The sequence below is a fragment of the Scardinius erythrophthalmus genome (genome assembly GCF_964197995.2).
Source record: "Scardinius erythrophthalmus genome assembly, chromosome: 24".
In the NCBI taxonomy this organism is placed as follows: Eukaryota; Metazoa; Chordata; class Actinopteri; order Cypriniformes; family Leuciscidae; genus Scardinius; species Scardinius erythrophthalmus.
Genome location: NC_138244.1, coordinates 27,301,466 through 27,317,145, shown reverse-complemented (window position 1 = coordinate 27,317,145; position 15,680 = coordinate 27,301,466). Strand labels below are relative to the sequence as shown.

At 46.3% G+C, this 15,680-nt stretch overlaps 3 protein-coding genes across 3 annotated transcripts; all 3 read left to right on the top strand.

Annotated features, from left to right (window-relative positions):
* Window positions 1–9,994: 9,994 nt before the first annotated feature.
* On the top strand, window positions 9,995–10,306 carry LOC308685139 (histone H4; the record flags this gene model as incomplete). Its single annotated transcript, XM_081356700.1, has 1 exon — window positions 9,995–10,306. The coding sequence occupies one exon, from the start codon at window positions 9,995–9,997 to the stop codon at window positions 10,304–10,306; it is 312 nt and encodes a 103-aa protein (XP_081212826.1).
* A 786-nt stretch (window positions 10,307–11,092) lies between these two features.
* On the top strand, window positions 11,093–11,479 carry LOC308685138 (histone H2B; the record flags this gene model as incomplete). Its single annotated transcript, XM_081356699.1, has 1 exon — window positions 11,093–11,479. The coding sequence occupies one exon, from the start codon at window positions 11,093–11,095 to the stop codon at window positions 11,465–11,467; it is 375 nt and encodes a 124-aa protein (XP_081212825.1). The 3' UTR covers window positions 11,468–11,479.
* Window positions 11,480–14,678: 3,199 nt separating this feature from the next.
* LOC308685134 (histone H1-like) lies at window positions 14,679–15,293 on the top strand (the record flags this gene model as incomplete). The annotated part of the gene is made up of 1 exon (XM_081356695.1): window positions 14,679–15,293. The coding sequence occupies one exon, from the start codon at window positions 14,679–14,681 to the stop codon at window positions 15,291–15,293; it is 615 nt and encodes a 204-aa protein (XP_081212821.1).
* Between the last annotated feature and the right edge of the window lie 387 nt (window positions 15,294–15,680).

The window sequence follows — 15,680 nt, the reverse complement described above, 5'->3', positions numbered from 1 at the left end:
GAACAACAACTCAGTCAATCTCCAATAATGCCAATTGTTCCTTAACCTGTAATCAAGAAGACTAACACACACACCGACACACAGCTTTTCCAAGATTGGATTTGGCCAGGCTCTAACTATAAACAGGAGTCTTGTCTCAAAACATCAAGATAATACGTTCTTTCTTTAACAAAGAAATGGTCCCTTAAAATATTTGCTTCAATGACCCATGTTTTACAGTAACACGTTGAAGACCTTTCTCAAACACAAAACGAGTCCATATTTAATTTCTGGAAGAAGGGATAAATGAGCAAGCATTGTTACTGCATTCATATCAAATACAGACATTAGAGAATACATGAGAATAACATTTCAGTAGTCACACTGGTAACTTCTTAACAAAGTAAAATCGATTTAACAATTTAACAAAGTAAAATCATTGAGCAATGATGTACTCAATGTAAAACACTATGATGAATGCAAAACACTTCTTCTCCATTCATCATAATGACTTAGGCCTTTTTTTGTTCAGTGTTACACTTACTACAGACAGTACATATATAAGTGTGTTGTAAAATATTTGAGAATATTGTTTTTATACTCAGAACACACAAATACACGGTTACTACAGTTTTTGCCCGTTGCTTGAACACTATAGACCCATGCTTAGACTAAAGTAACACAACTTGAAGCTTTTGTTACCATACCTCAAACACATGTACCCATACCTTAAACAAAAGCGCTGCTTTGCACTCTAGTTGCAATTCTGCAACACACTTACTCCTTTATGCAACACACTTGGTCCTGCATATTACACTCTATTTCATACATAAGACACTTAGTTCAAAAATGAAATCTCAGGGTGCCATTTGGAAAACACATGTATCCAAAATACAAAACACATCGGGTAATTGCAACCACTCAAATACACACATGAAGACACTTACTTGCAAAACTGAACACCAATCAGCCAGCTACAAAAAGCCCTCAGTTTAGCCATTTCAAGAACTTTGCAAGAATGGATGGAGGGAGAGCAAGAGGAAGAGGAAGAGGAGGACGAGGAGGATGAGGAGGACGAAGAGGACAAGGTCAAGGTCGAAGAGGCCATGCACGGACCCCTATTTCTGATGATATAAGAGCAACTTTGGTGGACCATGTCATCAACCATGGCCTGACTATGAGGCTGGGCAGAGAGTCCACCCACATCTAAGCCGCTTCACAGTGGCATCTGTAAGAACATTCTGACTAGAAAACAGGCATGTCTTCACCTCTCTACCTTCTACTCTACTCAGATGGTATTTACAGCACTGTACTACAGTATATCACATTACCACATCATGTAAAACAACAGGGTATTGCAGGGTGCTAATGCTCCTTTTGCAGCCAAAGTGGTAGTTTTTGTGAAACATACCATGATTACTTATATTGAGATGTTTCAGTACAGTGGATTATACAGTATATACAGTAAAGTACTGTAAGAAAAAGAAGCAAACCGAGGACAATTTGTGGTTGTATTTCTCTAGAATGACTAGAAGACCTTCTGGGGGAGGACGCCAACGCCTGTTCACACAACAGCAGGAACTTGCCGTTGTGGACCTAGTGAGGGCAGACAATGCCATCCGTCTCCACCAGCTACTACAGAAAATACTTGCAGACAGGCAAGTGTTCAACAACATAAACCATGTGAGCATCACCACCATCAGACGCATCTTGGGAAAACACAACATCACCATGAAGCAGCTCTACAGGTTCCCATTTGAGAGGAAGCGTGTCAGGGTCAAAGGACTTCGAGCTGAATATGTACGGGTAAGTGTAACTGTCCTTTACATTTACAATACAGTATTGGTGAAATCCAGTAGCAGCTGAATATGTACCATATCAGTACCACATGGATCCATTCGGAGAGCTACACGGGTACCTGTGTGATGGGGTGAGGGTTCTGTATGTGTAGCACTGTAGTACAGTAATGTTTTTTTTTGTTGTTACAGAGAATCTTGGCCATGGATGGAGCTGCACAGCCTCATGAATTCATTTTCATTGATGAAGCTGAATTCGACCTGAGCAAAACAAGACGACAGGGTCGTAATGTAATTGGCCAAAGGGCAATTGTGGACAATTTTTTATTTTGCACAATTTTTGGTTGTTTGAAAATGTGCCTCCTGAAAATATGCCTTCTGAATAAACAGTGAAAATCAAAGACTGCAGTGTTTTATATAAAGTAGACTAGTGTATTCCCCCTGATCTGAAAGTGTATGCATATGATGCAAGTATGTGTCATTTTGTCATCAGAGTTAAATTTTGGCAAATGAATGTTAGGATTTGATAGCAGAGTTTAGGTTTTGATAGTAGAGTTTCAATGTGACACAGATGTGAATGGTATATTTCCCAGTGTTGTGTCATGTTTACTTGTGTGTAGAGTTTTGGCACAATGAGCGAAATTTTGCAAAATGTGTTCAAGCAACGGGCAAAAACTGTAATATATTTTATTTTTCCCACAAAAAACAATGTACACAGTGTACATCCCCAACCAACACAGAGCTGCACATACAGTGGTCTACAAACAAAACAACAGAAGAATTGACTGTATACAGTTACAGTAAAAAAAAAAAAAAAAAAAAATAATCCAATGTTGGCATCCATTGCTCCACTGAAGAGCTCTCCTGTTGCCCTTTTATGCTAAAGCTCTGGTTGCTAACTGTAAAACTGTGTGACGGGTGTTTGCCCATGTGATGAGTCAGTGTGCATATCTGAATGGCAGTGTGTTCCTTGAGAAAACAAGAGATTTTCTGCATGAAAATTGTGCCAAAAGCAGAGAATTGTGTGTAGTGTTTTGAAAAAAGTGTGTTTTAGAACTGCAATTTGAGTGTAAAGCAGGAATTGTGCTTGTAGTTTAGCAGAATTGGTTCAGGGGGTTGGTGAATGAGTTACGTGTTGTGGTCATTGTGTCTCAGGTACCAGTATTTGTGTGTAAACAATTGAGAAAAACGTTTCGGTTACTCACGTAACCTCTGTTCTCTCTAGAAGAGGGAACGAGTATTGCGTAGTTGCTTACGCTACGGGAAAGCCTTTCTTTCTCGAGATACTGAAGCCAAAAATTATCCTTAATTTTTATAATCTTGTCAACGCAGTGCGGCAGCCTGCAGACCTAGGGCAAGCTTACTAGCGTGCCCATTGGCTGCCCTGCGGCAACTGCAGCAGCCTACCGCTGAGCCCTTGGCATGACGTCACGACCAATGAGCGCGCTTGGCGCGCTTAATGCGTCACAGCCCGCGAAAAGGGGTGTGGCTTAGCGTATATAAACAGGGCTCGGAGGCTGCTTCTCTGGTTTCTGTCGCATGAAGCGAAATGAGCTCGTGGTGCGAGCACGGCGGGCTACGCAATACTCGTTCCCTCTTCTAGAGAGAACAGAGGTTACGTGAGTAACCGAAACGTTCTCTTACGAGAGGTTCTCTCGTATTGCGTAGTTGCTTACGCTACGGGAACGCCCTTGTCAACGCCGTGCGCGCCCAGCATCCACTGAATGAGTCCCAGGGAGAGCCCGGGGAACGTGATAGCAGAGAGCCGGGCGGCCCGAAGAGGGCTAGCGCCGTACATAAGCACACACTAGGGGGTTAGGAGCGGCACGGCCGGTCCGAACTGACAATTCCCTGCATAGTGCAGCTCAACCAGTAGAGCTAAATCACACAACGTAGCCCGCGCACAGATAGTGGGCTGGCATACGCGAGACTTAGACTGATAACACTTTCGCCTGCAAGGCGGGAACATCCAGGTTGTAAAACCTAACAAATGTGGAGGGGGAGGCCCAGCCTGCCGCTGCACAAATGTCATGAATGGGAATCCCGCTGGACCACGCCCACGACGAGGCCATGCCTCTGGTGGAGTGAGCTTGAATGCCCAATGGGCACTGCAGGTCTTTAGACACATAAGCAGCAGCAATAGCGTCCACTATCCATCTGGACAGGCTGTGTTTCGAGGCGGCGAGACCCTTGGTGCGCCCGCCAAACGAAACAAAGAGCTGTTCCACCACTCGTTTGACTGAAGACAGTGCTATCAGAAAAACGGTTTTGAGCGTGAGGTATTTCATATCCACAGTTTCCAAGGGTTCGAAGGGATGCGCTTTCAGGGCCTCCAAGACCAGTGAAAGATCCCACATAGGAACCGAGGGGGGTCGCGGGGGGTTCATCCTCCTGGCTCCTCTAAGGAAGCGGATGACGAACTCGTTCCTTCCTAATGCGCGGCCCAGCTCTGAACAGAGAGCGCTGAAATGGCCGTGACATAGACTTTGAGCGTGGAGGGGGACCTGCCCGCGTCCAGTAACTCTTGAAGGAAACACAGTACTCGCGATACCCCACATGTCTGTGGATCGAGCCCCTTAGCAGTGCACCATCTGTTAAACACTGACCATTTCGACATGTAGAGCCGCCTCGTAGAGGGGGCTCTAGATTGTATGATCGTGTTCATGACCCCGTCTGGCAGATCAGCGTGTAATCGTTGAGGCTCCACGCATGCAGAGACAGCGCTCTGGATGGGGATGCCATATCGAGCCGCGGGCTTGAGAGAAAAGGTCTCTCTTCACCGGTATCGGCCAGGGGGCTGAGTCTGCCAGCTGTATTAGATCCGGGAACCAAGCTTGGTTCTCCCAGTATGGGGCTAAGAGGAGCACTGTGTGGCGCGCTTCCCTGATTCTCTTGATGACCTGAGGCAGCAGAGAGACCGGGGGAAAAGCATACAGCGGGCCGCTGGGCCGGGTCTGGGCCAGCGCGTCCTCGTTCTTCGAGAAGAACTCTGGGCAATGAGCGTTGTCTTTTGACGCAAAAAGGTCGACTTTCGCTTTGCCGAAACGGCGCCACAGTGACTGGACTGTTTGGGGGTGTTGAGACCACTCCCCAGGGGGAACGCTGTCCCTGGACAGTCTGTCGGGGCCCTCGTTCAGGTGGCCAGGCACATGCGCGGCTCTCTCAGCGAGCGCAGAGAGTGCTGAGCCCACACGAGGAGGCGTTCCGCCAGGGTGCAGAGCGTCTGATCTGACACCGCCCTGGCGATTCACATAGGCCACTACTGATGTATTGTCCGTGCGGACTAGAACATGGTGACCGTGGAGGAATGGGAGGAAGTGTTTGAGAGCTTTCTCGACCGCGAGCATCTCTAGACAGTTTATGTGTAGGAGATTCTCCTGGTCTGACCAGCGGCCATAGACCGGTCTGCCTTCGAAGAGCGCTCCCCAATCTAGGTTGGAAGCGTCTGTCGAGACAACTTTCCGGTGTGAAATCACTCCCATAGTCACTCCTGTGTGATACCATTCGGCTGCCAGCCAGGGCTTCAGGGCTGAAAAGCAGCTCTGATTCACTCTGACTCGCAAGCCGCCGGCCGCCCAGGCTCGGTGGGGCACGCGCGCTTTCAGCCAGCGTTGAAGCGGGCGCATGCGCAGTAAGCCCAGCTGGAGCGCTGCTGCAGCTGAGGCAATATGCCCCAGGATACGCTGGAATGTCCTCAGCGGAACCCGGCTGCCTATTTGGAGGGATGCGGCGAGGAGGCGGATGCGGCGCGCGCGCTGCTCCGACAGTTTGGCCGTCATAGCCACCGAGTCCAGTTCTATTCCAAGAAGGAAATTGACTGACGGGGCGATAGCGAGCTCTTGGTCCAGTGACCGAGAGACCCAGATCCTCCAGATGGCTGAGAAGCGCTGTTCCGTGAGACACAAGTTCCGTCTCTGACAGCGCTAGAATAAGCCAATCGTCCAGATAATTCAGTATTCGCATTCCCTGTTTTCTCAGGGGAGCGAGAGCCGTGTCCATGCATTTCGTAATGTACGGGGTGCCAAAGACAGGCCGAAGGGCAGGATTGTGTACTGATATACTCGACCGTTGAAGGCGAATCTCAAGAATGGCCTGTGACGGGGAGTTATCTGGATCTGAAAATATGCGTCTTTTAGATCGAGAGAGATAAACCAGTCTCCTGGGCAAATCTGCGCGAGGATTTTTCTGGTTGTGATTATTTTGAACGGCCGTCTCATGAGGGCTTTGTTCAGATGTCTCAGATCTAAAATAGGTCTGAACGCTCCGTCCTTCTTGGGTACGAGGAAGTAGCGGCTGTAAAGGCTCGACTCGCTTAGAGAAGGATGAACCTGTTCTATAGCCCTTTTGCGCAGTAGCTTCGCTATTTCGGCTTGAAGCAGGTGCGCAGCTTCTGAACTCACTTTCGTCTCCGTCTGTGCTAGAAAGCGCGGAGGGCGACGAGCGAATTGAAGCGAATAGCCGTGTTTTATAGTACTCAGCACCCATTCTGACGCGCCCTGAATAGCTTCCCATGCTTCCGCATGCATAGCTAGGGGTCGAATGGTCTCTGGGTTCAGATCGCCGCGCTGCGCGGGATTGGGGAACCTGTATCAGAGAGGATGGAGCGGCGTGCGCGCCGCTGGTGCTCGAACACGGGGGCTGGTAAACAGTATTGGCCGGCTGTACAGCGTTCGGTAGCTCGGTCCCAGAGGATGGAGCGCGATTTGCTGACAAACACCCCTGGCGCGAAAGCGGCGTGGGGATTGTAATGTCTAAAAGTGAGTGCGCGTGCACCTGAGCGGGCGCAGAGTTTACACTTATGACACGGCCAGAGTTTGGGAGCTTAGAGGGTGTGCGACCCGAGGTAACTGAATGGCAGAGCGAGCAGCGGGTAGGTGTGAGCACAAAGTTGTGGGCACATTTACTACACTTAGTACTCGAGCGGCTTGTGTCCGCTTTATGAGAGAGCGCTCTATGCGCGTTACCATGGGGACCATGTTTGTGTGAAGCAGTGAGCACGTGGGAGTGGGCACATTTTCTACACTTATAACACCCTCGGCTTGAGCCGCTGTTGCCCGGGGTAACCGAGTGGCAGAGCGAGTTACAGGTAGATGTGAGCACAGAGTTGTGGGCACATTTACTACACTTATTACTCGAGCGGCGTGTGACCGCTTTATGAGAGAGCGCTCTGAACGCGTTACCATGGGGACCGTGTTTGTGTGTAGCAGTGAGCACATGGGAGTGGGCACATTTTCTACACTTGTAACACCATCGGCGTTATAGAGCAAATGCTTTGATGGCTCATATGTTTAGACGCTCATAAATACTCAAGCACCATCCTGTGAGATGCAGGTTCGCTTTCTGTATGTAAGAAAGCTGGCCGCGAGCTCGGAGAAGACAGCAGAAAAAATATTTTCTGCCGCCAGAGCCGGATTTGAACACGGTTCTCCAGTGCAGAAGCGTAAAATTCTGCCACTGAGCCACAGGGGCACACATGAGCTTCCAGTTGGTGCGAGCATATGACCGAGCGTCGTGTTTCGGCGTTTGTTTGCAGGCGCGCGTGTATTAAAACAGGCCCGTTTACTGCAGCATTAGTATTTCCAGCCGCCTAACTTAGAGGGGACTGAGAAATATGTATCCCGTGAGATGCGGGTTTGCTTTCTGTATGTAAGAAAGCTGGCCGCGAGCTCGGAGAAGCAAGCAGAAAAAAGTTTTTTCTGCTGCCAGAGCCGGATTCGAACACGGGTCTCTGGTGCGGAAGCCTAATGTTCTGCCACTGAGCCACAGGGGCACACATGAGCTTGTGGTCAGTGCGAGCATATGACCGAGCGTCGTGTTTCGTTTCGGCGTTTGTTTGCAGGCGCGCGTGTATTAAAACAGGCCCGTTTACTGCAGTATTAGTATTTCCAGCCGCCTGAACTTAGAGGGGACTGAGAAATATGTATCCCGTGAGATGCGGGTTTGCTTTCTGTATGTAAGAAAGCTGGCCGCGAGCTCGAGAGAAGCAAGCAGAAAAAAGTTGTTCTGCTGCCAGAGCCGGATTCGAACACGGGTCTCTGGTGCGGAAGTCTAATGTTCTGCCACTGAGCCAAAGGGGCACACATGAGCTTCCAGTCAGTGCGAGCATATGACCGAGCGTTTGTTTGCAGGCGCGCGTGTATTACAACAGGCTCGTTTACTGCAATAATAGTATTTCCAGCCGCCTGAACTTAGAGGGGACTGAGAAATATGCGAGGATTGGAGGAAGTCCGGCCTAAGCGGGACGAAAACACTCTCTCTTCCTCCTTTCGCCGGTGCTCGTGACGTCCGCTCTGATATCCCTTGAGAACGGCGCAGTTGCGCGGCTCGAACAAAGGGAGAGAGAGCGGGAAGATGTCATTATGTGCTGTGACATCGTTTGTTTGCAGGCGTGCGTGTATAACAGGCTCGTTTACTGCAATATAGATATTTCTAGTCGCCTGAGCTAGGAGGGGACTGAGAAATGTGTGAGAAACGGAGGTGGCCGGAGAGTGACGCGCGCGACCGAGACGCGGGGTAGCTTTCTTATAACGTAAAGGAAGCCAGCCCGTGACCGTCTACTTCTGACATCCCTTGTGAGCGGCGCCTTGCGCGGCTCGAACAGAGGGGGAGAGGGCGTGCGTCATCCGGGGGGGGGGTAGCTTCCTTGTAACGTAAAGGAAGCTATAGCCCGTGACCGTCCGTTCTGACATCCCTTGTGAGCGGCGCCGTTTGCGCGGCTTGACAGAGGGGAGTAACCAGCTGGTCTGCTTCATCCCCTGAGGCGACGGCAGTGCGGGCAGAGGCCGGCCGCTGCGCGTCGGTGAAGGGCGGGGGAGAAGGAGAGAGCGAGGCTCGCGGGAGGGGCTCCGGCGAGCGCTCAGCTATAACCACCGGCTCGGAAGGCCTTTGAGAGCGGCGTTTTTTCTTACGCGGCCCGGAAGAGGCAGCCGGAGAAGGTGGAGGATCGTGAAACATGGCGAGTCGAGCCCGCAGGGTCGACATCGGCAAGTCCTCACACTGTTCGCAGCCGCCCGTGAAGGGCGCGGGCTGCGTGGTCGAAACCCAGGCAGAGAGCGCAGATCACGTGGCGGTCTCCGTCGCTGAGCGCGGCTCTGCACGAGCCACAGGATGAGCGAGGCATTTGCAACAACTCCTCGCGCTCTTTTAGATGCAAAGTGTGTCGCGGGGCGAACACACAAACACATACAACACAGAGCAGTAAAAGGATATATTCGCCGGATAGCGAAGCAGGCAGGGAAAGCTGAAGGCGGCGAAGGCGGCCGGCGTCCTCAGGCTGAGATCCTCGGCGTGCTGGTCGCTTGATTCGACGGCGGCTTCCTCAGAGAGCAGCGATGCGTAGAGCTTCGCTGAAAAGACAGAAATCAGAGAAGCAGCCTCCGAGCCCTGTTTATATACGCTAAGCCACACCCCTTTTCGCGGGCTGTGACGCATTAAGCGCGCCAAGCGCGCTCATTGGTCGTGACGTCACGCCAAGGGCTCAGCGGTAGGCTGCTGCAGTTGCCGCAGGGCAGCCAATGGGCACGCTAGTAAGCTTGCCCTAGGTCTGCAGGCTGCCGCACTGCGTTGACAAGATTATAAAAATTAAGGATAATTTTTGGCTTCAGTATCTCGAGAAAGAAAGGCTTTCCCGTAGCGTAAGCAACTACGCAATACGAGAGAACCTCTCGTAAGAGAACTGTAATTCAACGTTTGTATAACAAAAGGAAGATTTTTGGTCAGTTTTATTGTACTGATTAGACAAGCTCTCCAGAAAACAATCCCTTCAATTGTTATCCCTTCAAAACAATACATTATAAATAAACTCTTCATAATGTATTAAATGCATTTAATATATTACACTTTCAATAAAACGTGAAAAAATGTTTCATTACATTTACGCCGTAAAGGCGTCAGCAGCGTGTCGAGCGCTTTGAAACAATGAATAATTTTCAAAGTTTCGAAAAGGTTCATGTCTTCAATGACTAGACGAAATGTCGACCTGTGAACTGTGGGGTATAAGATCAGTACCGTTACTGTATGAAGCCCTGCAATAACAAAATAATACTGATCATCATATGGATCTCCCAGGTTCTCTGGTCAACAGACGGGTATCATATGCATAGCACCGCCTTTGCATGTTTCAACTAGGTCCTGTAAGCGAATGTAAATTTCTACTTGCACACCTCACCTTCAGCTATTTGATTCTGCTGTGAAGAGTAGAGCTTGAACATTAGTGAAACATGTCTGGAAGAGGCAAAGGCGGTAAAGGACTCGGGAAAGGAGGCGCTAAGCGTCACCGTAAAGTTTTGCGCGATAACATCCAGGGAATCACCAAACCCGCCATTCGTCGTCTGGCTCGCCGCGGCGGCGTCAAGCGCATCTCCGGTCTGATCTACGAGGAGACCCGCGGAGTGTTGAAGGTGTTCCTGGAGAACGTGATCCGCGATGCCGTCACCTACACCGAGCACGCCAAGAGAAAGACCGTCACCGCCATGGATGTTGTGTATGCGCTGAAGAGACAGGGACGCACCCTGTACGGCTTCGGCGGATAAACGCCTGAAACCAGGAGAAACCACACAAACCCAACGGCTCTTTTAAGAGCCACACACTCTGACACATTAAGAGGCAATGTTTTGATTATATCAACCACTTAATTAATTCCTAAACGCCATGTCCGAGACTATATATTTAAATTTTTTTTAACAGATCACATAAAAATGTAAACATTTGTTTTTGTGTTAAATAATACTTTAACGAATATTCTTGTTTTGGAAACTGACAATTCAGATTAGCAATTAGATCAACATAGTAGGCTACCACAGTTAAGAGAAGTGAATATCAAGACGAAAATGTTATATTGAACACAAACGGTCCAATGAGCTTGTATCAGCTTTTTCTGTCATTTAAACATTTTAACAATAGTTTCATGAGGATACACTGTTTTTAAAGGGTGTCTGACCATTATTCGTTTCTTTTCTCCCAAACTCTCTCAATAGGTTTATAAGAGGTTTAAAAATTACATGATGCACAATATTAGAAGAACCGCTTATTTTCTAAAAAAATATTGAATAAAAGAGCGGGAAACGAAACAACGGAAACTTGAGGGAGGGTGTCGTTCATGCAGCAGTGGGCGGGACTATTATTTAACCTCCTGTGATTGGCCCGCTTTGATGCTTTGAGTTGTCCAATGAAGTACGAGTTTATGGGTTTGGCCTATGGAAACAGACAATCAGAGAATTCCCGTATCCCTTTGAAAATTAGCATAGGGCAGTGAATAAATACCTCTGTATCACACATGAGGGAATATTACTTTGTCAGTCTCTTGATCTCGCATCATCATGCCTGAACCAGCAAAGTCCGCGCCTAAGAAGGGCTCAAAGAAGGCCGTCACCAAGACCGCCGGTAAGGGAGGAAAGAAACGCAGAAAGTCCAGGAAGGAGAGCTATGCTATCTATGTGTACAAAGTCCTGAAGCAGGTTCACCCTGACACCGGCATCTCCTCCAAGGCGATGGGCATCATGAACTCTTTCGTCAACGACATCTTCGAGCGCATCGCCGGTGAGTCGTCTCGCCTCGCGCATTACAACAAGCGCTCCACCATCACTTCTAGGGAGATCCAGACCGCCGTGCGTCTGCTGCTGCCCGGAGAGCTGGCCAAACACGCCGTGTCCGAGGGCACAAAGGCCGTCACCAAATACACCAGCTCAAAGTGAGGCGTGCCTGACTTCAACTACCCAAAGGCTCTTTTAAGAGCCACCCATCTTCTCAAACGAAGAGTTTATGTTCTTGTATTTTTTTATTTACCTTTTTATTTTAAGTGCTAAATATATTTATTTTGGGTGCCCATTCCATTTTTTTGAGTCTTGTATTCCAAAGCAGAAAAGTTTAAAGTACAGTTTAGCTTTGAGTAATCTTCAGATTTGTATCCTGTTACCCAACTGCTTCTTGTGGGTTTACTTCATTTGAAATAACTACCGGTAACTAGAAGTTCTTATAAAACCTGCTTATAATAATAATAATTATTATTCATATATATTTTTTTTTTTTACGATGACAGCCTCACTCCACTTGCTGCTTTTGGAGGCCAGAATCTAATGTACACACTTAACCAGAATCTATCATATATATGTATATATATATATATATATATATATATATATATATATATATATATATATATATATATATCTTGCTTGGTGATCAAGAATCTTAATTAATCTGTGTAATAAAGTATTGCAAAAATAAATCTATTCATCAGCACATGGATGAAAAATAATAAATCTTGAGTTAAATTTAATTAATGAAGTATTGAATGAGACTAGCAAAAATGTGAAATTGTTTGTGGAGAAGTTAAAGCACTGCTCTCGTTCTTTATTAAAAATAATCTTAAAGTGGGACGTTGTTTTCCAGCCTTTCCAAGCATTCAGCTCATCCATCTGTTTATTGACACGGATAAAGCTCACACCTCCTGTCTCACACTGTCATGAATAAAGTTTACGCAAGAAACGGTAACAGGACTTCTTTACATTTAGGCTCTTCAAGAACAATAAATGACAGTAATATGTGACTGTATACAGGGACTGCTTGTGTGTTTTCTTACAGAACTTTCTGCCTCTGACCTGTTTGCATTTGTGCCTTTGCTTTTCCTTGTTTTCTATAAGTTAGTCATTTTAAATGGTCTTTATCCTTTACAACGGGCCATCCAGTTAATATTCTATGACCTAAAACACTTTTTATATACTAGGCTATAACATGTAGGCCTACAGCACATTTTTAAAACACACTGTAGATCATAAAAAGATAAATGCCATTTTTGTTTTTGATAAACTAGTCAGTGAGAAATCCGATTGGCTGGTAATATTAGCAAAGTTAATAGGAACCGTTTCTTTAAAAAAAAATACTGCATCTAGTACAACATTAAGCTTCAGTATTTGAGTATTGCATTATTAAGATGTAATAAAAAATTAATTGTTGGATCCTCTTGTCATTGGTGTCCTCAAAATCTCTAGGGAAACATGAGGAAAATGGTGTTTAATTACTGTGTGTCATGAGAGCCCCATTTCTTTTCACAAGAACAAAAGTAAGAAAATTATAATATTTGTTCTTAAGGCTCCACTTTTGATTATTCTTGTGTAAGACTGCCCTACTGCTTTGTAAGACTGCTTCTTTCTGTTTTGTTATGTGCACATCACGGACAAACCTAGACAAAACAAGAACCATGCCTTGGACACACTGGTACACTCGAACTCAAGACGCACACATACATTTGAACTTCTGACATCTCTTACTTGTTATTATATTTGTTAATATACCGTATGGGGTTGATCTTTCAGTATTATGATTGGATGGCCTGCATTGTGGATGTTCTGTTTATCTTGTATAAATATGACCCTTCTTCCTTAATAAAGTTTAGAATGTGATACTACACTGTCTGTGTCTTGATCATTGATCTTGCTCTGATGCCACACATCACAGGGGTTGAGGCCTGTTTCCATCTGATTACTGACAGATGCTTCGAGGCTGCAGAGAGTCTACCTGAAAACAAATCTAACAGAAAAATATTGTCTTGGATCAGAATACCCTCAAATCGCCTGATGTTTTCAATTCCAAGAAACATGTTTTAGGGATTAAGTTAAAAAATTCCAAACAACTGAGACCCAACAAAACTACATTTTGAGTTGTTTTTGAGTGTTTAATTCAAACCGCTTTTACTTAGTTATTATCAGCTCTTCAGCTCCAGTGTCCTCATACTTTATAGTACAAATCCCAGTTAAACCTGCCTGTGTAATTCTGAACACCTTCATTATCTTGATCTGGCGTTTGTTTGGGTTAGAGCTGAACTTACTGTACACAGTCTGACCAAAATCCCAACATCTGTGCAAATATATCAAACATATAGTGCAAATGAAATGACTAGTTTACGAATTAGCATTCAACAGTGGTTAAATCATAATATAACAAACTTACAATAAGTGGCCTGCTCTTTATCATATTAATTTAGCAGATGATTATATCCAAGGTGACCTATGGACAAAGACAAGTGATTCATCTTAAGGAGGCAATTGGCATAAGAAATGCTTGAAATACAAAGTTTCAAACATTGTCCAGAAAAGTACAAGCTATTGAACGAGGGAAATATGAAACAGTGGGGAAAAATAAGTTTTTTTTTGCGTCACTTGCTCTGCAGCTCATTCAGATGAGCTTTTACATGATCCTCATTCACATGCCTAAAACTGAGATGAAGGATAAACAAATATGACGATTTACATTTTTATTTAGGTGATATGATGTACATCGTCTTATGGAAAGGTTATATATTTATTATTAAAAGTAATACAAATTACTATTATTTTAAGGACATATCATCTGCTGACCAGACATGAGTCACAGAGAGACTCGGAGCCTCCGGATGATGTTCGTGTGCTTCAAGCTGCCCATATCAACATCTGTATGAAAGCCTCCTCACGGTCCTCACTGATGCTGATTTCATTAAAGTCTATTTCAGACTGTTTGCTGAACACACAGATGAGGCGTTCAGGCTTTTATTAACCTTTCCACTTAAACGATCTGTCAAATGTACACGCGGCTTTCCCCCGTGTCTGATGCTCGCCAAGGATTTGATCTGACGAAAGCAACATAAACATTTACTGTCGCGTATTTTAGTCTCCAATGAAAGCTCAGAACCTCTGCTTAGTGTTCACTTGGTTTTGATTGTACCAAACTATTTTACCACTCCAGTTTTGAACCAAATGTAAGAGAAGAAAACACACGCGTGAGGGGCTCGTGGACGCGCACAGAGGCCGAGCGGGCAGGTTGAGTCTATAAGGTTCTCATGTGTTATTTAAGAGCGCAGCGCCGCGCGAGCGCTAAACATTGTTGAAACTAGAGACAGCGTTTGAAGACTGTTGATCTGAGCAGAGAGAAATGGCAGAAACCGCCCCAGCACCCGCTGCTGCCGCCCCGGCTAAAGCGCCCAAGAAGAAGTCCGCTACGAAGGCCAAGAAAGCAGGTCCAGGCGTCGGCGAGCTCATTGTCAAAGCTGTGTCCGCATCCAAGGAGAGGAGCGGCGTGTCCCTCGCCGCGCTGAAGAAAGCGCTCGCTGCCAGCGGCTACGACGTGGAGAAGAACAACTCCCGCGTCAAGATCGCCATCAAGAGCCTTGTGACTAAAGGCACACTGGTGCAGGTCAAAGGGACCGGCGCCTCGGGCTCATTCAAGCTCAACAAACAGCAAGCCGAGACCAAGAAGAAGGCAGCTCCTAAAGTGAAGAAGTCCGCGGCCAAGAAACCCGCTGCTGCCAAGAAGCCCAAGAGCGCAGCGGCTAAGAAGCCCGCCGCCAAGAAATCGCCCAAGAAGGCCAAGAAACCCGCAGCCAAAGCCGCTAAGAAGGTGACAAAGAGCCCCAAGAAGGCGACGAAGAGCCCCAAGAAGGCGAAGAAGCCAGCAGCCGCTAAGAAAGCAGCCAAGAGCCCTAAAAAGGCAAAGGTTGCTAAACCTAAAGCCGCCAAGCCTAAAAAGGCAGCGCCCAAAAAGAAATAAAGTCCAGTGTTTGTTCCTCAACGGCTCTTTTAAGAGCCACCCACTAACTCTGAATAAGTGCAAAACTCGTTAATATCCATGATTTGTGTTAAATTTTAAAGCAAGTATCTGATGTGATTTTGACTTCTTGGATCCAAGCAATCTGAACAAACAAGTCAAAACACAGTTTTGAAGGGAAAAAAGGTCATGTTATCCATTATTTTGTACATAAATGTATTGTATATGGCCAAAAAAGCTGAAGAGGGTTCAGACAGTGATCACAGTGTTGGATGTTGTACAACACAGTACAGATAGAATATATACACACAACACTATGTTGGAGAATTGTGATAGTACAAACGACCAAAAATAATAATAAAATAAGGGCAGTGATTAAACCCCAATATT